A 20,085-nucleotide genomic window follows, 5' to 3' on the forward strand; every position below is an offset into this window, starting at 1 on the left:
GTCTTAAGAAAAATGTATATTTTTTATTTAATTGATTTTTTTGAATAAATTAATTCGGTAATGGTATGATCACTTCTTTTTCTTAGAAATTCGATCTTACATTTTTAACAAACAAAATTTAATCTCTTATAGTCCCCGATTATAAAACAACAGTTAAGTAAAATATAATATCATATTATAATGGACTTTAAGTTAGGTAAAACAAACGATAGCGATAAATACGACCAAATAATTTCTTAATTGACCAAGCGTCAGCGAAGGTCTCGCTTAGCTCCACATATTAATAATATAATTTTGCATAATGGAACATGATAAAATCCTAGGTAGTGTACAAAATAATCGTGTATTGTAAAACAATAAATACCTAAACAATATTGCGTAATGCAAATGACACATTATCATATAAAAGTTATAATTTAATCAATAATAGCTATAATTACGCTGCAAAAAACTCAAGTCACCTCTGTAGAGTCAACACTTTGAATACAAACACGATTAGGTACAGTAAAGAAGCGGCAAAGCCTTTATTCGTGTTAAACGGAACAGTCGATATTGAAAACAATCGTCGGGGTAGCACGACTCGATGGCTTCATTAGTAGGGAGGAGACAATGTCGATTTAATTATCGACAATGCAAGACCACGCTCAAACAGCTCTTGTATTAATATTCAGTTTTTGGGGGCTTAAGTTCAAAACCTGCAAATAGAGCATCGACAATAACGACAATAAGGTTGGTAAGATTTCAGGGTATTACTTATACTTATTATTGTATGTACCTATGTTTTTCATTAAAGTAATTACAGTTTTTTTAGAAGTCAATAGTGAAAAACTTGTTTAACTGTTAGCCTAGTCCTCTATTCAGACATAAACTTCATCGATATACAGCGTAGGATTTGCTAATTAAAAAACAGATAAAGGCACCGATGCATCCTGAATAGCACTAGGTTAGATCTACTGAACCGGTCCGTGTTAGGTTTTATTTAATATATAATATTTTACTTTATTTGTTTACAACAACAATATGTGTTGCGATCAAATTTGAGTGTTTAATCCTCTATTACAAAAATGTACAATATAAAAAATTAAAAAAAAACTCTACAGAACACGCCATACACAGTTAAATTTTTTCGAATTTTCTCATTGTTCATCGATAAAATACGTACATTTATCAGTCTAATCACTTGAAGCAGACGCACGATTTTCATGTTCCTTGCCACGTGTCCGAGCCAATACACGACGCTGGCTTGCTCCCTGAATTTAAGATTAGTAAATACATAATTTTATTCAAAATTGCCTTTTCTAATTCTAATCGTTCCAGGCACACGTTCGAACAACACCACAGAATATGAATTAATTTTTTCCTTCAAAATTAGACGAAAACGTGTAGGTACCTATCGGTAACGGTTGATGCGTATCGATACTATCGATATTTAGCTTCCTCGAGACCGTTAGAAAAATCGAACGGGTGTTTTGACTTCCGAAGCGATTCTGTATCGGTATCCTGTGGTAAGTTCCGGTTGAAGGATGTACGAGTATGTAGATTATTACCCAGTGACTGGGTTGACGGTTTAACGGGTTAACCTCGGGTTATGGGATGGTGCAAGTGGCGCTAATAGAGTATTCTTAGTTGTTGTCGTAGCCGGGCGATTGCCAAGTAATTCTATTTAAGTATTTATAAAAAATGTCGTATTGATACTTACACTTAAGTCTTACCAATAACGAAGTTCTTTTCTAAGCGGTTTCGGTGCCTAGTTATACACATTTCTTTCTTCGTATTTGTTTTAGGTTTTTTTTTTATCGGGACTATTCGGAATTGCCGATTTTGAAACGCTGCACCAAACGCTGCACACAACTGACACAACTGTCAGAGTAAAGGATTACCTTTACTAATGCGCAATATTAATGCGTAAGCATAAATTTTAGGTCTGTGGGTAAACCTTCTTAATTTATTATTTTGTCTCTTATTTCCTTATTTAGGTACTTTCTCAAACGTCATACTCGTACTTATATTAGACTAAATCAGATCGTGGGAAAAACAGGTGAAGTGGGCGTGCGCCAGTAATCTTATCTTATCTTATAAACAATAAACTGACGTTTTCACTTTACTCAGCAAATGTTGGTACTCGCGAAATAATCCTTACTAATGTAACTCCAAGCAGTTTTTACTGCCATCTACCGACACACGATTAAAACTAAAAAAAATTTCTTTCCAAATGAAGGTTGAGGGAGACGATGGCTAAGATACGCGTCATACTCGTGAACGGGTGCTGTTTGTGGGAGACCGGTCTGTCTAAGTTTACGCTTCATGTTACGTCCTATGTAACTTTACTTTTGAGTGGCATTAACGTGAGACACTTCATTCGGTTCTTGTCTTATAATTACTTATATAACAATTCAAGTATTGGAGACCCTAGAGGTGTAAAATCTAAGGATAATTTGATAATCGTTTTTTTTATTTTTTTTTATTTTACATATTTTATCTGACACCTGGAGACTTTTACATCTCTAAACAATTATAGTAATTGTCTGTTGTTTGTATATTTTTTATTGGTTTTCTTTTTTTTGTGTAATTCGTCATTTAGACTGGATAAAAAGACAAATAGGGAATATTACGCGAAACTGCGTAGGGGGCGCCTCTACCACAATCTGAGGGTCTATCGCGAAACAAGAAAATCTAAATTTCGTTATCTAACATCTCTGTCACTCTTGCATATTCAAGCGATGAAGAGGCAGATAGCGAAATTTCGGATTAATGTTTCCCGGTAGGTCCTTTGTAAACAAACCGCGTTGATGCATCAATGTCATATTTTATTATCTCTGAAAACTTGTCAAAAAACTGATAAAGGCACAGTATGTATAAGTTACTCTATGGTTTACTAAACGGGCTAGTGCTGGACTCTGGTGGCAGAACATTGAAATAATACCTCCTTTACCTAATACGTACGAAATATGACATGAACGTTCAAACATATAACTATAAGTATAAGTAGGTACATAATAATTATAAGTAGGTATTATAACTAAGTATTTAGGTATGTCTGGATGTAGTTTTCGCGGCTAGAAATAATAATACTCGTAGAAAGAAATTAGAGCGAGTAGAAGTGTTACATACTAAACTTCTACTACGAGTAGCTCTATTTTTTTTGTAGAACAACTGCCCATCAAAGGAGTTTAATGTGTTGTCCTTAGTTTCCTACAAGAACTTAAGTTTAAGTTTAAGACGGACGGACAACTATGGACGTAAGGACCGCACATTCAGCATGGCACGACATGTTCTTGGCCGGTTTTTACAGAACTTAGTTTTGATTTTGGTTAATACTAGCGCTATCTAGCTACTAAAGCTGACAACGCCTTAAACTTTAACAGAACTAGCTTTCACGTGCCCACATTTCAGCTGAGAGGTTTAACTTAGCAGTTTTTCCGTCTGACAACAGATGGCGCCTAATACGGAGTAGTGTTCCGTTCTCTGTCCGTCCGTGACTTTCCTCCGTGATTGCAAAGAGAATATATAGGATAGAGGGGAACTATCATAGTAAATTTTGTAGTCACAGTAAATTTACTGCCGTCTATCGACACTCGATTAAAACTAAAAATAAAATATCAAAAAATGTATATACCCATACTAATCCATACTATAGGTACTATATCGATACTAATCCATACTATATATAGGTACTATATCCATACTAATCCATACTAATATTATAAATGCGAAAGTGTGTTTGTCTGTCTGTCTGTTACCTCTTCACGCTTAAACAGCTGAACCGATTTAGTTGAAATTTGGTATAGGTAGTTTTAGTCCCGGGGAAGGACATAGGGTAGTTTTTATCCTAGACGTCATCCTTTAAGGGGGTGAAAAGCGGGGGTGGAAGTTTGTATGGGGAATCGATAAAAAGCAGATTGGATAAAAGAAAGCTACCCAAATTACTAACTCCACGCAGACAAAGTCGTTGGCAAAAGTTATTATTATAAATGCGAAAGTGTGTCTGTCTGTCTGTCTGTCTGTCTGTTACCTCTTCACGCTTAAACCGCTGAACCGATTTTGTTGAATATTGGTATAGGGGTAGTTTGAGTCTCGGGGAAGGACATAAGATACTTTTTATTTCGGAACTCACCCCTTAAGGGGGTGAAAAGGGGGGTGGAAATTGCTGAACCGATTAAGATGAAATTAGACCACACCACACCCGGAGTCCTAGGGAAGGACATAGGATAGGCCAGAAATCAACCCTTAAGGGGGTGAAAAGGGGGGTGGGAATTTGTATGTATACGGAGAATTAATGTAATTTTTAAATTTTAATTGTTTGAAAATTGTCTTTCTACTACTATTTATAATTTTGAAACGTAAAATTGGACTTTTTCTACCTAGAGTAGATTAAATTACTCTAGCTAATATTGACCAGTCTGATTTTACAGAAATGTATTTTAAATATCCGAAGGGTTAGGTATAAAATATAATTCCAAAGTAATTATTTTTTTATTGGCCACACGAACTTCAGATTTTTAAGCGGCTATTTTCCCCGCTCTACCTCGAGCGTGTTAAGGTATTGGTATTGATTGGTAGTGGATCCCAGCCACCACCACTCCTTCGTCCTCTTTTTGCCATGTAGTCCATGCGTCACCTCAGTTTGGATCTTGGGCATGTCGCTCTCGCTCAATTGCTTAGCCTTATTATTAACAAATTCACTCTTCTTTTCGCAGACCGCGTTGTTTTGAATGATATATGCTGTAATTTTTTTGTAATAATAGTGCATATCGTCAAAAGTAAAAGAATACATGTTTACTTACACTTGGTATTTTTTTGGCTTGGTAAATTTATACTAAATAGTTAGCATAATGGTTGCCATAAACCGCACCATAGCTATGTTTGTCAATGAGGCTTGTGTGCAACACAGGACTATCATATCATACCTAGTAATGATTAGTTATTATGCCTAAACTAGGATTTTATTGCATCTAGTTTTGTGACCATTGTTTACACTCACGGACAGGAGGCATACCAAGTTAATCTGGGGGCACTACCGTCCCCCGCCAACACGAGCAAAAAGGGCACTACCTGCCTTTTCTCGATAATACTTACAGTGTTTTCCTAGACTTCTGCAGTTTAATTGATACATAGCGCAAATGTCCTTAAACATAGCCAGAAATAGCCACCTTTCGTCCCACGCACAGGCTCTAGGTCCGCCCGGCGTGCAAGTCCTCCATAAATGGCAATTGTACTGAGACATGCGCTCCGCCCATGGAACACTCTGTGCCTGAACATTCAAATGTAGGATCCCATTTTAAAACTTTTAAAGCTTCCAGTAAACTGATGTTACATAGATGGTGGTTTCCAGATGTAAGTAATTGTATATTGTATTGTAATTGTATATATTGTACTAGCTGTGCCCGCGGCTCCGCCTGCGTGGAATTCGGTCCGTGTCAGTAAACGGCTAATTCACCCCTTATTTCTCTCCCTATACCCTGGAGGCGGAACTTGAAGTAAAGTTGACAGATGGATACGCTAGAGGACTGTAGTCCAGACAATATATTTTACAAATAGCTAAGTACCACTAAATAAAACTACACTCCAAAATCAATAGTTTTTTTTCGCCCTTATTCAAATTTTTGACGTGATTTAAACGACATAGAGTAGTAGGTGTATATCGGACGATACAGCACGACTTTTGTATTTTTACGACCTTGACTGTACCTATCCAAATCATGTCCATGGCAAATATCATCCAAATCGGCCCTCCAGTCAAATCAGTATAAGCATGAAAAGGTAAGAAATATACACATAAAAGCCGGCCAAGTGCGAGTCGGAATCGTGCACGAAAGGTTCCGTACCATTACCCAAAACCGGCCAAGTGCGAGTCGGACTCGTATTGTATGTAGACGTGAAAAAGACACTGTTTAAGGCATTCTGCCAATCTTTTTATACCTGCAAGCCTGTGGGCCAGCTAGCTATACATAGCGAGCGTACAATGCTCTCAGTACAACAACGTTTTCAGGATGCTGATGGGACTGCCACGTCACTGTAGTGCGTCCGGAATGTTCGCGGAGGCGCACACAGACCACTTTTTTTGCGATTATATGCAACAGATCGGCGTCACTTATGTGGAGACTGTGTGGCAGTAACAATAGTATCCTGAAAACGCTGGCAGGTAAGATGGATGCACCATGCTTACTCAAACACTCGAATAGTTTACATGTGGCAGCAACAGATGTTGAGAAATGGTAGATTATTTCTAGATTTCTTGATTGTCTAGATTTTATTTATTATTATTGTATTTGATTTTATAATTTATTGTACCTTTTTAAAAATACAAAGATTTATCAAACAAAATGAACGGACTCCTAGAGGAAGGAGTTCTCCTCCAATAATCAGCAATTCCGAACAGGTTTCTTTTGTACAAAAAAGTTCTCTATTGAAGGGTCAATTGATGTTCGTTATGTCCATATTATTATCTCACTGAAATTGAATTCGTTTTGTTTTTTGTGTTTTATTGCGATAATAAAGTTTATTGTTAGAATACTTTAAGAAAACATGAGTGATAAAGTGATGAAGAAGGATAACGTTTCTTTGGGTTGTATTTTTCCTTCTAATATGTTCTAAATGCTGAGGTGAAAAGTCGTGTGTACTACACGAGATTAAAGTTATTTACATATCGTACGCTTTTGAGTCCCTTGCTACGCTCAGGATTCTAAATTAGTAACTTATACAATTAGAGAATACAAGAACTATTATCGCACTTAAGAACTATTATAATATATATATCGTGATCGTACTAAATACGACTTACTTGTGTGACTTGTGTCGTTGTTGCTCTGCGGAGAGGTTCAACTCCCTCGAACAACATCAGAATTATACATCCTGTAGGTAAATAAATACATTGTATTTATAATAACATAATGCTTGATTAAATATTATTTATTAAATTTAGCTGACTTCAAAATTCCAACAGGGGGAGATTCTGAATTCGATTGTTTTTTTTTATTTTATTACATACTTTTTTAATGTTTTACTGACCTCAGAAGTCCATCGTCGTTTGAATGAAAGTATAAATTTACAGATTGGACACATTTTAAATCTAGTTCTGATGATAGGTTTATTAGGTTCCATGAGGAATTGACGAAACTGTTCAAATCTTATAGGCAAAGTAATTTATGTGTTTTCATCAACGGATCAAGCATTTAATATGCCTTATGTACATAAAAGTCACATTTTGCATACTTATAGCGATTTTTAGGGTGCCGGCCGTCGTCAAATAGGAAGTAGGAACCATTATACATAGTTTCGGCATATCCGTCTGTCTGTCGTGTCGTAGCGATCGTTAGTGCTAGAAAGCTGCATAAATCATGAATGGTGACAGAACGGAAAAATAAAAACTACGAAATTTATTGTCATTTGGGTACCTCCCATACAAAATATTTTTTGTTGATTTTTTTTGTGGGGTATCGTTGGATAGGTTATTAAAAACGGACCTTCAAAAACCATTTTTTGATATTGGGAAATAATCGCCAGGTAAGAAAAAAAATTAATCTAACTTTTGAACCATGGGTCAAAAAAAATATAATAAAAATAGTAAAACAATAGCTTAACAAATACTTACTTACAATGAAAACTATAGCGAAATGATCGGTCTAGCCGTTTTTGAGTTATTGCGAAAAGTCTTCTCTTCTTAGTAAACAGACGTACAAAGCGCTGCGAAGGTACTCCCTTATGCTTGTAAGTTGTAATGTACATGATACTTACCTAAGTTTACCTGCTAATAGCCCCCGTTTAGCCTATTATGACAGAATGGTAACTACAGATCCCTACACTGAGCATGGCCGACATGGTCTTGGCCGATTTTTTATTATTTACTATTTTTATCCAACAAACCATTATGCATTTAAACAGTTCTATTTGGTTTAATGCAACTATTCATGAAGACCAGAATGGAACTCCTCCAGTTCCTCCATGACAAGTATTTTAGTCATGGAGCTATTTGTAATTCTATATAATTGTAAAATTCAGTTTTAAGATTTACCTCCGACGTTTCGAGGACAGCGTTGTCCCCGTGGTCTCGGAGAAGACTGGCTAAAGTTGACATCAACAATATTAACATCTTCTTAGCCCCGCGAGTTTTTCGACCTACCCGCACTTAAATATCGTTAGTGTTGTGTGTCGACGTCGACGTAGTAACATCCCTAGTGCGCAAAACGTTCAAGCTAATACACAAGACCATGTGCGGGTAGTCGAAAAACTCGCGGGACTAAGAAGATGTTGATATTCATGGTATAATAATATACTCCGTTGATATTGTTGTTGTCAACTTTAACCAGTCCTCTCCAAGACCACGGCGACAACGCAGTCCTGTTGTGAAATCGGTTTTTTTTTCTATAGAAGATTATAATATAATATAATTAGATTATAATATTAGATTATTATTATATTACATTATAATATTTAATAATATTATTATTAAATCAGCGATTGATAATTATTAATCGCTGTATTAAATGATCTGATGATAACATCGTTGTAAATTATGCAAATTTTTAATTACCAAATACAGCATAGGTACATAATAAAAAGGTGGACCTTTTATGGCAAAGTGACAGGTTTTATTTACCCTTGAGAGGACAATTAAATTAAAATGGTGCTAATTTAGCTTCTATAGTAGATTGTGTCACAAGGGAGCAAAATGACATATTTACGGCGAGGGCGTACAATGAATCCTGAACGAAGCGAAGGATTCTATAATTGAATCCTAAGCGTAGTGTGGGATTAAAGTGTTAACGCCAAAGGTGGAAATAATTTTGCTACCATGTGACACATAATGCTTTTCACATCACCCATGAGGAATTTGCTATGTTCGAAAATATTATTTAACCTAAAAAATTATATGCAAAGAAGAAGAAAAAATCGTGACCTAGAACAGAAAAGTTACACTTTGATCCCTCGTAGCAGGGAAGAAAAGTGCCACTTTGATCTCTCCTAGCGAGGAAGAAAAGCCCTTTTTCGAATAGGTGATGTGAAAAATATATTATAATAAATTGACTTCATATGTTCCCTTACCCACTAAACTCTGTTTTATTAACAGTTCCATGATATCTGTACATTGAAAGTTACTCGTTTAAATTTCAATATTGCTTAGAAGGACAACTTAAAATTTAAACGAGTATGTACCTGTGGTATATTATACCTGCACAAGCACATATATACCTGTGCCCACAAATGTTCAACTTTTACAGAATGTTTAAGAAATGTAATGCGATAATATATGTGAATAACGGTTTTTATTGCATTATTTATTACATTTGAAAATATACATATCGAATTTATTGTAATGGAATAAAATATTTAAAAAATCCTTTTATTTTAATCAGTATAAGTTTAAAAAGACCTTTCATAAATCTACACTGGAGAGGGTAGTTAAACTAATATCAGGTAGGTATAATAACTCTCTAAGCGCCACGTGCACCATCTCACTAACCCAGTCTCAATTTGTACTGGTAACCATGGTAACTCCAGGTTTAACCGGTTAACCCCGGGTTAGTGGGATAGTGCAAGTCGCCCTAATTAAACAAATTTTCCTCCACCAAGCCAAAAAGTTCATCTGATACGAGTATACTTTTAATTTAGCTTCACTATAACCGAAAACGTGAACTCGTTAGTATGTAATTAGGATCATTCATTTAACTCTGTGCAAATCGGTATAGCTGCACACCTTCCTCGTGGTTCCTCTACACGATGGGCCATCATATTGGCCCACTAAGATAGGCAACGTGTAGAGAGGGTAGTGGTGTCGGATGGCTTATGGCGCGGCGGGATGGCGATGAGATGGCCGCGGTGTCGGTTTTTCGTCCGCACGTCAAAGGTAGTAAGGCCAGTGATGGTGCGTACGCATCTACACGTGGCCCATTCCATAGTGCGTGCTTTCAACCATCGTATGGCCATCTCGCTGGTCCAGCGCTGGTCCAGCGCTGGGCCATCGTGTAGAGGAGCCATAATCACCGCATGGCCATCTCGCTGGTCCAGAGCTGGGCCATCGTGTAGAGGAGCCATAATGCAGAGGAGCTGGACGCTGCATAAAGTCCACGCACTTTGTTGTACCTCACAAGCTTATAACATTATAGTGGATAATATTTATTTGCTAAGATTAGTAGCGCATAACTAAAGTCATCAAATCTGGAAAATAATATTTTTCAGTTTCCTCTCGTAACACTCTCCCTTCCTCGTTATATCCTGGCGTGACACGTTGGCCCAGCATAAGAGAATCTTGCCAGTAGTGTGTGCTACTGTCTGGCTCGGTGTCCGGACGAAGATCGTAATAGTAATCGATCGTGGGAGAGGTAATGGTTGTTGGAATTGTAGTCACCGGGACTACCTTCTTCTCGCAGATACTATCGTCGACTATTTTAAATACTGAAATAAATAGCCATTCAACTATTAATATAAAGTTATTAGTAGCTTCAGTACGCCGACTTGTTGCAAGATCTTACTTATTCCTTTATAGTGAGTACTCATATTTTATAAGTATCTAGCGTGCGTAAAAGTTTTTTTCCATAGCAATATGAACCTGCCCTAAAATACAGATAACGAATCATTTGTTTGACTTTTATTTATAGAACATGAGACAACATGCTTATTTGCTGAAGCCCGGTTAAGAAATTTGCTTAGCAGTGTTTATTTGAAGAATTTGGATACTAAACGAACACATTGCGTTGGGATGCACTTTGATATGTACATATACATACTTATACAGTGTGGAAAAAAAAATTATTATAAAAAACAAAAAACCCGACTGCACACTAAAAAGAGGAAAACAAGCCCCACAAGAAATATTGTTTAATCAAATGCTAAAACCAAGCTATGGAATACCGTTTAAACAATATAAAATGCACTATGAAATGTGTTCGTAATCGATAGTTATATATGAAATAAAACTATGAAAACGGATTATATCGCGTATATTGAATTTATAATACATCCCGACGTTTCGAACCCTTTACAGCGTTTACAGAGTAACTATCGCGGTAAACGAAGACAATATTATGTACGATAGTTATATAAATAAAAACTTATTCTAAATACTAACTAAATATAATTTATATATGTTGATGGTAAGTATCGCAGGCGGGGATCAACAGAGGGTTACTCATAATCATTTTGGTTGGTGGTTGTTAAGTTCACTATTTAGCAGAATGTTATTTAGGTAGGTATTTTCGTTGGTGGCGGTCCCCGCGGTTTCCGCTGTCCGTCTGTCCGTCTGGCCGTCTGTCCGTCTGTCCGTCTGTGCTGTGCGTCTGTCTGTCACCAGACTGTATCTCATGAGCCGTGATAGCTAGGCAGTTGAAATTTTCACAGATGATGTATTTCTGTTGCCGCTATAACAACAAATACTAAAAAGTACGGAACCCTCGCTGCGCGAGTCCGACTCGCACTTAGGCCGGTTTTTTTTGTTACAACATCGTTGATCCCGGACACGCAAAGCCATCTCGCTCACGCTTACACTCAGTGAGGGTAAGAGAAAGGCGCGATTATCTCTTTTATGGAGTATACCGCACTCGGTTTATAGTTATACTCCTATAACTTACACTTTTGTCCTCTCTCTTCGCAGTTGACCTTGAACAGTGCACACTCGTTCTCAAACTTTGCAATGGTCGCGTCTTCTTCATCGTAACCACACACCGGTTGCCCGTGAGAGTCACACGAATTCAATCGAAAGCAATTGTAGTTAGAAACTCCCTCTTCCGCCTATATAATTTATTAATTTAACATTCAAACTGAATACAAAATGGTTTTATTAAAAACAAGTAGCATTTTGGTTAATTTCGACTTACCGTTCTCCTGACAGATGCTTGTATATGTGTGGAATATATCACAATAATTATGCATCCTGTAAAGATAACACCACGTAGGTAGAGTTAGACCAAGAAAAGTCTGCAGAGATTTTGACAGCACACGCAGTGCCAGTGTTATTTATAACGTCATAATTTCATAGAAGTAAAATAACACCTGCACTGCGTGTGCTGTTAATATTTGTACTTTTCTTGGTTTGACTAGTAACAGCATGGCACTTCAGTCCCTTATTCATTAGTTAAGTAATTATGACAGCTATGGTAACTGTTCTTCAATTGTTTTACTTGTGTAGTTTTAAAATAATGATTAAGAAGGTTAAAGTTGGCTCGATAGAAAAAAATCGAAAACATGTCTAATTTTCATTTATTTTAAATTGTATAGTGTTACCCTGCATACGAAAGAAATATAATTTTAGTATAAAATAGCTAATGATACAGACGAAGGATTTGACTAGAGAAATTTTAAATACGAGTATACTTTTTGAGATATCGCGCGATCGCGAAATCTTTCGTCGCAAGTATCACGCGGCACGCGGCACGCCTAACCTTTTGTTCTTTTCTAATTTCCTGGCTGTACTCTTAAAGAGGCCACAGTGTGAGCTAAGAAGAATGTATTATCTACCATAAACGCGACATTATAATCATTATTAGCGACTCCTTTAATTTGTCTCCGTGACAGTGTGCTCGCAAATCGCCAGTGTGATAGGGCCCTAAGACCCGCTCAAAACGCTTGTAATTGACGGTAAAGGGTAGCAATAGAAGTCATCTTTTAGTAGATATTTTTTTTTAAATATTTATTTCAAGAAAAGTAAAAATTTCTGGCCAATAAGTAATTTAGAAACATCTACATTTATATTAGATTGTTAGCTGCGACAATAATAATACATTCGGTTTTACTTAAAACCTTATGCTTAATTAGGAAAAGACTTGTAGCTGCTGTGCACATTTCCGCGCAAGATTCTGCGCGGTTAGGAAATTAGGAAAATCTGCGTTACATGTAATTTGCATTATTGTCATTCAAAAACTAAAACTCGTTCTCAGACGAATTTTTATGTTTTAATTACGGGCTCAGCAGTGGTTACTGGTTACTGCGACCCCGTCTTATGTTACAAAAAATCAAACAAATAAACTTACCCATTACATAATTTTGGGTGATCATCGCAATTATTTTTATAATTTTTATGCGAGACTAAATGTACGTAAATCTCTACTAGTGAAAGTGAATTCTAGTTTCGGATATTAAATAAAAGACAATAACACGCTTCAATCGTTTAATGTCAAATGACGTTTCCAAATCAAACAAGTTGCATGGTCTTTATAAAGAATAGAATGGACTAGGGAAGCTGTATATTTAGGTATTTTTAGGTTGTACCTATATTTAGCTTATCTAGTCTAATAAAATAGTGCAAGCTATATTGATACCTACTTAATTACAACAGTTCCCTAGGTTTTGTGTACCTATCAAAATGGTTTATAAATAAGCATCGAGTTTTGTCGAAAAGTAACTTACTGAAGCATTATGCATACACTATGATGATAGACATGATAGGATGATGATGTTAGTATAATTTAAATATTATCTACCTACAGTTAAATGTAAAATTCTTTAATACATCCATATCCATCTTATATAGAGATGGGAGCTAAGGTCTCCACATGTTTTTGTTAAAACTTGAAGATAGGAAGTTTGATTATTTTTGTTGTGCGTGTCGTTCTGCGTGTTGTTGTTGTACTCGTGGTCATCGTTGTCGTGGGCATATTACACTGCTTTTTACTAGTTACTGTGTAATCTGTTAAATCAGTGAATAAATATTAGAACCAGAGAAAAGCTTTTCAGTTTGGTCAATGAGAAATTATTACAGGATCCATAAGTATTTTATTCGTCTGTAAACATTTGAATTGCTCTGATGAACTCTGCTGACTGAAATGTGGATCGTGCCGTTTTCATATCGGCTATCGAAGTATTTTTTTTATGTTTGATTCGTTAGCAATTAACGCTAAGGCCAATGATAATGATGAGGAAGTTTTACCCAGTTATAGTTTCAGAGAGAGTTGTATAATAATTCAGCCTATATACGTCCCACTGCTGGGCACAGGCCTCCTCTCATGCGCGGGAGGGCTTGGGCTATAGTTATAGTCCCCACGCTAGAGACAGTTGTAATTAGGCTTATATTATTTTAATTAAACAAACTGCGTTGCATACCCGTTTTTGATTTGCAGTTATAGTTGAAGACTGCGCACTCGTCGGGGAACCACTTGGTGAGCTTCAGGCGCGCGTCTCTCGCGCACGCGGTTTCGTGCGTGCCGCGGCAATACTTCGCTCGATAGCACCAGTAGTCGTTCGTGATAGACCGTTCCATACTAGGCTAGAGTACCAACAAACATATTTAATTCTGTTTAAATTAGACCAAGCTAACTCTACACCGGTCTGGCAAGCGACTAAGGGGAAAAATTACACCATAAACGTCAAATTCCTATGAAAAAAGTTAGCTGATCGACTTCGAAACTTTCAATGCAAAATCGGTGCAGAGATAGCTTAGATTCGACGAACTGCACGGTTCCATTTGCGTCTATTTGTTCAAACCCAGTTTGTCAATATGTTAAGAATGGAGAAAAAATTAAAAATTCAATGGGAGATCGAATGTTTTTTTAAATTTTCGTCGACAAAATTGGTTATGTACAGACTGCAGTCAGCACTACTATTCGCTTAGCACCTTTGCATACAAAATTCTATGCAGGAGGGGTACCTTTTCTGTGCAGCTTAAAGTTACCAATGGGTAGAACATACAGTGTTACCAGGTGGCCATAAAGTGGCCCTTAGACATGTCATATGACGTATGTAGTTAACATTATCAAAGACGGTAACCTTTATGGTTTTAAATAGTTTCAAGACTTTTAACCAATCATGGATGGCGTGTGTAGAAACTTTTTGGATATGGCTAATGGCGATCTAAAGTTTTATTTAATTTTATAATGGAAGAAAATACGTGTGTATTTATCTGAAGCATTATATTTCTGTACAGTCAAGTGGTAATGGTTAGTCTGGAAAAATCTGAGGTAAATCCTTGCATTTGTCCATGTCGGTTTTCCGGTAATCTGAAATTGTATAGGTATTACAAGATTTACAAGTACATTAAATTTTAAAATGTAAAAATTCTTGAGTTCAATGGATTCTCTTATTCTAACTCACCAGTTTTGTGTTGGCAGTTGTATTCGGTGATATCGCAAGTGTCGAGAAATCGTCGCACTCCTTTTGTGGCATCTATGCCACACTTTTCAACAGCATTATGGATACAGATTTTGGCGTCAAAACATATCTAGTTACATATAAAACTTAATTAATACCTGTGACGAATATAGACAGCTAAGTAAGTACTAAAATTTAGACAGAAAACCGACAGAAACAGTACTCGGGTAGTTAGGAATAGTAGGACTATATGACACTGATCCACCTTGGCAAAAAGCATAAAACTAAGCTGGTGTCTAATTTTACAGTTAAAATAATAGAGTCAATTAACCCGAAGGTGTCAAAGTCATATCCTTTCTACCGGATGGTACCTACCATATTTAAAGTTAGAGACCCTACAAAGTGACTGTTTAACTAATAGATACTCGTAAGCTCTTTTTTAAAGTTTAATGACACGCTATGGCAGTAGTCATAATGAAGTATAAAAAACATATTTAAAACCTAATGCCATATACCACGTCAGATTACATTAGAAATACAAACTAAAAATTTTCAAGGTCAGTCTTTCAGTCATATCACGGCATCATAATTATGTATCCTTATTCAATGCTATAGTACCTAGGCTCTTTCTGTTCTACTTCTTTATATTCTAAACTTTCACCTATCAATAGTGATTCTTGAGTAAAGTTTAGGTGTATAATTTGTTAAGGTTTTGTGTAACCTGTGCGAAGCCGGGGCGGGTCCCTAGTGTATACAGTCAGTGCATGTTTAGAAGAAAAAAATTCCGTGATCGTTCATTTTTCATCCATAGTAGGGTGACTGTTATGGAGGGGCCCCATAGTAATTGGCCACTCTTGACAAATCAGAAAGAAGCAAGCCAATATAAGTCTTATTGCTAAGAGTCGCCAGTTACTATAGAGGCCAATACCTATAGCAGTTGCCCTACCTAAAGTATTCACTTACATTGGCCCCATATGCACTATCTAAAACTATCCCGGTGGTAACAACTGTAAAAAATAACAACCAAATGGGATTTATTAGGTATATGAAAATTCGGTATATGTATAGATGACACGGTTGATTTCATTTAACAGAATATGTTGACAGATTAAAAGTCAATTTAGACTGAACCATATGAGATAGTTTGACAAAATTAGGAAGCCGGGAAACATTGTGCTTCGCATGCGGCCACTAAAACATGAATGTTTTTTTCTTACTGAGGAATATGATGCTGAGCATTTCTGATTCGACGCTCCGCCGTTCACAAGTAGAGGCAAGAGAATAGCTTTAGGTTTTGTTCACAAAGTGCTACCAGTATGTTTTTAGTCTAAAGGTATTTATTAGTTATGACATATAGGTAGATACAAAGTTGTTATATAGGGTACCACGAGTTGACACTTGACGTTTACGTTAGCGACTGCTAAACCCGATCGTAGTATTCGCAGTCTTTGCTGCTTTATTTGATCGCCAATCTAGAACCGACACTGAACTGGCAAGAAACGTCTTGAGTGATCGTTATCGTAGTATGTCTATACCTATAACCGGAATGGTAAGTATTCTTCGGCGTAGGGTGACATTGTTTCCTCTAATAATTATACTTTTATACTGAAATTGGTCTCAATTGCGCTCAACTTTCTTCTACCCCCTCTACTTCTAGTCCTGAAAACGACCCCCCCGTATTATAAATGCCTGATATTGTCTGTATGTTACCTCTTCACGCTTAAACCGCTGAAGCGATTAGGATAAATGCGGTATAAAGATAAGACAGAATATTTTTTATCAATCATCATCATTGTAAGGACTTGCTAATTGAAACAACGACATATTGGAAGTGTTCTTTATTCACCAAAGCGCTATCCTACTCTAACATTATTGTTTTTGTATATATCTATCCTTATTACTCTTAAGTGATTATTACATATCGATTGTGAGTATTATGGTTCGACCTGAATATCAACTTTGCCCTTACATCATCATTCCACGCAATCTTAGTCGCAGGCAGAAGCTTAGTGTATATACCTATATATTTATATAAACAAATCGTTTATTTTTTGTGTTTTATACAATATTTTAAATTACTAAAACGTAACTTTGTGTGGACTTAACTTTACAGCAGTAAAAACGCGCAAGGACACGACGCAAAATAGCATTTTCTAGATTAAAACTACAAAACCGTAAAACTACCATAAGTAGTAACAACGAACGGTGATTGAAAATGTTAGAAATATGTTCTAAGCAAATACTAACTGTGGTTAATCTATTATCGATGCTTATCTATATTAACTTTATTCATAGTTATGAGTTAAAGGAAACCATCAATAGAAATGCAAATATGGTAAAAACAATGTAAATGCTATCTTAGGTAAACTTGGTACTTAAATCAGTAAAATACTTATCGCTGGATTTCATAAGTACCTAAGTGATTACAAATTAGGGTTTATACCAAAGAAATACCCATAACTTTGGGTGTATCTACAAGAGAGACGCAAACCTAATTACTGTGACCCCCGGATGTTCAAATTTTGAGGCAGGATTTTCGGGAAAACCGGTGTCTTTTCTGTAGCATTACAACAGTAACGATATAGATATATTTTTTAAAACTTATTGTGCAATTGTTAAGCAGTAGAAGCTGTGTTTAGTACATGTGTTATGTGTAAGGAAATTAGGCTTTAAAGTCCGTTTCTATTATGATGTCCACAGGAAAGATGTATATGTACATATAACCTAAACTCATACATAGTAAAACACATTTAACCCTTATATAATATGGGAGTTTATATTAGGTTTTCTACTAAAAATTGATAAGTTTTGAAATAGGTACCTATAAATTTTATTCGCGCAATGTCCGTGCTGTTGTTGTTCGTTTGAATTCCTCACACCACGCACCACACACACACGTAATTAATGGACGCGCCCCTAAGCTTAAGCTAGATGTCTGAAATGAGACTCTCCGAGACAGAAGAATTACAATTATAATATGTTTTATGTTGTAAATAGCGTTTATTGATGAACGCATTAAATTGTTGAAGATATACTATTATAATTTATTTTGTACATTAAAAACACAGAACAGTAGTAGTACCTTTATTCCCAGGATTGCCATTTGCTGTGTCGACATAATTGGCAAACGATCTGTGGCCGAGATCCTGACAAAATAATGACAAAAGTTTTTAAAGATGCTTGCTCTATGCAAGAACACAACTGCAAATTTTCTACCAGTAAGTACCTACAATCAGGTAAGACTAATTTAAGACTAGATTTAGAACTATTAAAGACTAAAACAAAATACCCTACTTAATAATTTGAATTTTTTTAGATTTTAAAGTGACTTCAAGAAACAGGTGCCCGGAGCTAGATCGACTGCAAATTGAAGTCTTTTAATACCACACGAAGTTTTATAAAAATAAAAATGATTCAAGTATTAGACGCAGTATTATTTCTTCTATTTTATCATTCATCCTAGCTTTATCCCTTTTTTGAATACTTAGGATTATGTGGTGTAATATATAGGTATACATATTATTATTACGTGTATCTCCGGGTCTTTTGAGCCCGGTGATTATAAGGCGTGCGTGGGGATATGGATTCAACACGTAGAGGCCGAAAATAGACACCCGTGAACCGGTTTCAGCAGGCATTGGAAGCTATTGTAGAGAATATGGACAGAGTACTGGTCTATGGTTTAAGTTTGGGTAGAAAATAAGACTGGGCTATTGCAAAGAAGTCCGGACCACAACATTGCTTGCACAATTTATCGTGGCAGGCGTTATGGGCACCTGATGCGCCCTCGTAGAGACAGCCAAGGCGCAACACCGGAATAAGAATAAGAATAATTTATTTGCAAGAATATGTATGCACAAAGATGTCCTTATAAATAGTGAGTAACAATATTCAGCCATTTGGCATGCAAATTTAGGTAACATCAGCAGCACAAGACTTAAAAATATTTACATGTCCAGATACTCCTTAACAGAGTAGAAACAATGTTCCTGAAGCCATCTCGTTAATTTTGTCTTAAATTCTGAATCGTACAATAATTTCATATTGTCGGGAAGCTTATTATAAATTTCAATAATTATATTGCATGCATTACGCTTATAAATGTCAGCATGACAAGGAGGTTGATATAGCAAATTTTTGTACTGTGTTCGTTGATTTCCTTTAAAGATGTCAGAGCGTAACTTAAAATATTTCATATTAGCTTTGACAAACAGACAAACTTTTTTGATAAAACAAAATAAAATAAAACAAACAGATAAACTTTCGGAGTGAGCAGCAGTGCAGTGAGTGAGCAGAAAACAAACAGCCTTTTACAAATATGTCATACAAAAATGGACTAAAAATAGGCCTAAAGTTTCATACATTACTAAGAAAACTATTACAAAGAATTGTAGATTACTTAATTATAAACAACTCGTTTATTGTGTACTACACACAGACCACCGTACTACACGCAAAAAGTAATAATCGTTATTTATTTTACAAGGGGGCAAAGTTGTTGTTTAACCTCTCTAATATTAACACCCGAGCAAGCGAGATTCAAAAATTTGACGAAAAATGGAATTTTGAGGGTTGCGAGAGTTTCAAGCCACGAGAATTAAACAAATTTTGCCACAGTCAAAACAAATTTTTTCACCACACCAACACAATGAAAATACGAACTGTAAAATATCAAACAAAATCAAAGCAAATCGATTCAAACTGAATGTTATTAAATATTTATCATTCAAAATCATCATTTTAAAGTCAATTTTAATAGCAAACATAAGAAAACAACTCAAAATTATTTTGCCTCACATGTGAATAAAATGTAACTTTCTTATCAGTTTTTTGAACAATCAAGAGAGCCTTTATCAGCTGGTGTGGTGAAAAAGTGACATCAATTTCTAGAAAACAAAATTTGCCGAACATTGTTCTTGAAAACAGACAAACTATGAACAAAAATATCTCTATCATTAAGCGATAGTAGCGATACATAAGTACATATTACAAGTGCGCCTAAAGAAATAATTTTTAACATACTGTGTGCCACAGGAGGAAATAGAAAAGTAGGTATAGAACGTGAGTGGA

The 20,085-nt window shown here is 35.9% G+C and overlaps 2 protein-coding genes and 2 long non-coding RNA genes across 6 annotated transcripts in view; 1 reads left to right on the forward strand and 3 right to left on the reverse strand.

The window, feature by feature from the left end:
- LOC134741220 (uncharacterized) overlaps positions 1–20,085 on the reverse strand; it is a 257,435-nt gene that overhangs the window by 43,875 nt on the left and 193,475 nt on the right. The gene's annotated exons all lie outside the window — the stretch shown is intronic.
- On the reverse strand, positions 10,095–13,001 carry LOC134746944 (uncharacterized). The gene is made up of 4 exons (XM_063681516.1): positions 12,963–13,001; positions 11,811–11,866; positions 11,565–11,724; positions 10,095–10,392 (listed from the first exon to the last, which is right to left on the reverse strand). Exons 1-4 carry the CDS (start codon positions 12,985–12,987, stop codon positions 10,127–10,129), a joined length of 507 nt encoding a protein of 168 aa, XP_063537586.1. The 5' UTR covers positions 12,988–13,001; the 3' UTR covers positions 10,095–10,126.
- Positions 13,416–16,339, reverse strand: LOC134746951 (uncharacterized). 2 transcript variants are annotated; one of them, XM_063681527.1, is made up of 4 exons: positions 16,233–16,339; positions 15,979–16,022; positions 14,032–14,194; positions 13,416–13,618 (listed from the first exon to the last, which is right to left on the reverse strand). In XM_063681527.1, the coding sequence occupies exons 1-4, from the start codon at positions 16,252–16,254 to the stop codon at positions 13,494–13,496; spliced, it is 354 nt and encodes a 117-aa protein (XP_063537597.1). In that variant the 5' UTR covers positions 16,255–16,339; the 3' UTR covers positions 13,416–13,493. The 2 variants fall into 2 exon arrangements, with proteins under 2 accessions (XP_063537597.1, XP_063537604.1); XM_063681534.1 differs by lacking the exons at positions 13,416–13,618; positions 14,032–14,194 and adding exons at positions 14,823–14,924; positions 15,019–15,145.
- LOC134746972 (uncharacterized) lies at positions 17,196–18,435 on the forward strand. Its single transcript, XR_010128277.1, has 3 exons — positions 17,196–17,350; positions 18,110–18,233; positions 18,332–18,435. It is a non-coding gene; the product is annotated as an uncharacterized LOC134746972 (long non-coding RNA).

The sequence above is a fragment of the Cydia strobilella genome, chromosome 1 (genome assembly GCF_947568885.1).
Source record: "Cydia strobilella chromosome 1, ilCydStro3.1, whole genome shotgun sequence".
Taxonomy (NCBI): Eukaryota; Metazoa; Arthropoda; class Insecta; order Lepidoptera; family Tortricidae; genus Cydia; species Cydia strobilella.

Excerpts from the sequence above, each read along its gene's own strand:
- LOC134746944 (XM_063681516.1), bottom strand. The coding sequence starts at position 12,987 with ATGATCACCCAAAATTATGTAATGG. Across the intron at positions 11,867-12,962 it reads CACCCAAAATTATGTAATGG|GATGCATAATTATTGTGATA; the intron begins GTAAGTTTATTT and ends TTATCTTTACAG. Across the intron at positions 10,393-11,564 it reads CGAAGAGAGAGGACAAAAGT|TATTTAAAATAGTCGACGAT; the intron begins GTAAGTTATAGG and ends TATTTATTTCAG.
- LOC134746951 (XM_063681527.1), bottom strand. The coding sequence starts at position 16,254 with ATGCTCAGCATCATATTCCTCA. Across the intron at positions 16,023-16,232 it reads GCTCAGCATCATATTCCTCA|TTGTTACCACCGGGATAGTT; the intron begins GTAAGAAAAAAA and ends TATTTTTTACAG. Across the intron at positions 14,195-15,978 it reads ATAGTGCATATGGGGCCAAT|CCTAGTATGGAACGGTCTAT; the intron begins GTAAGTGAATAC and ends TTGGTACTCTAG.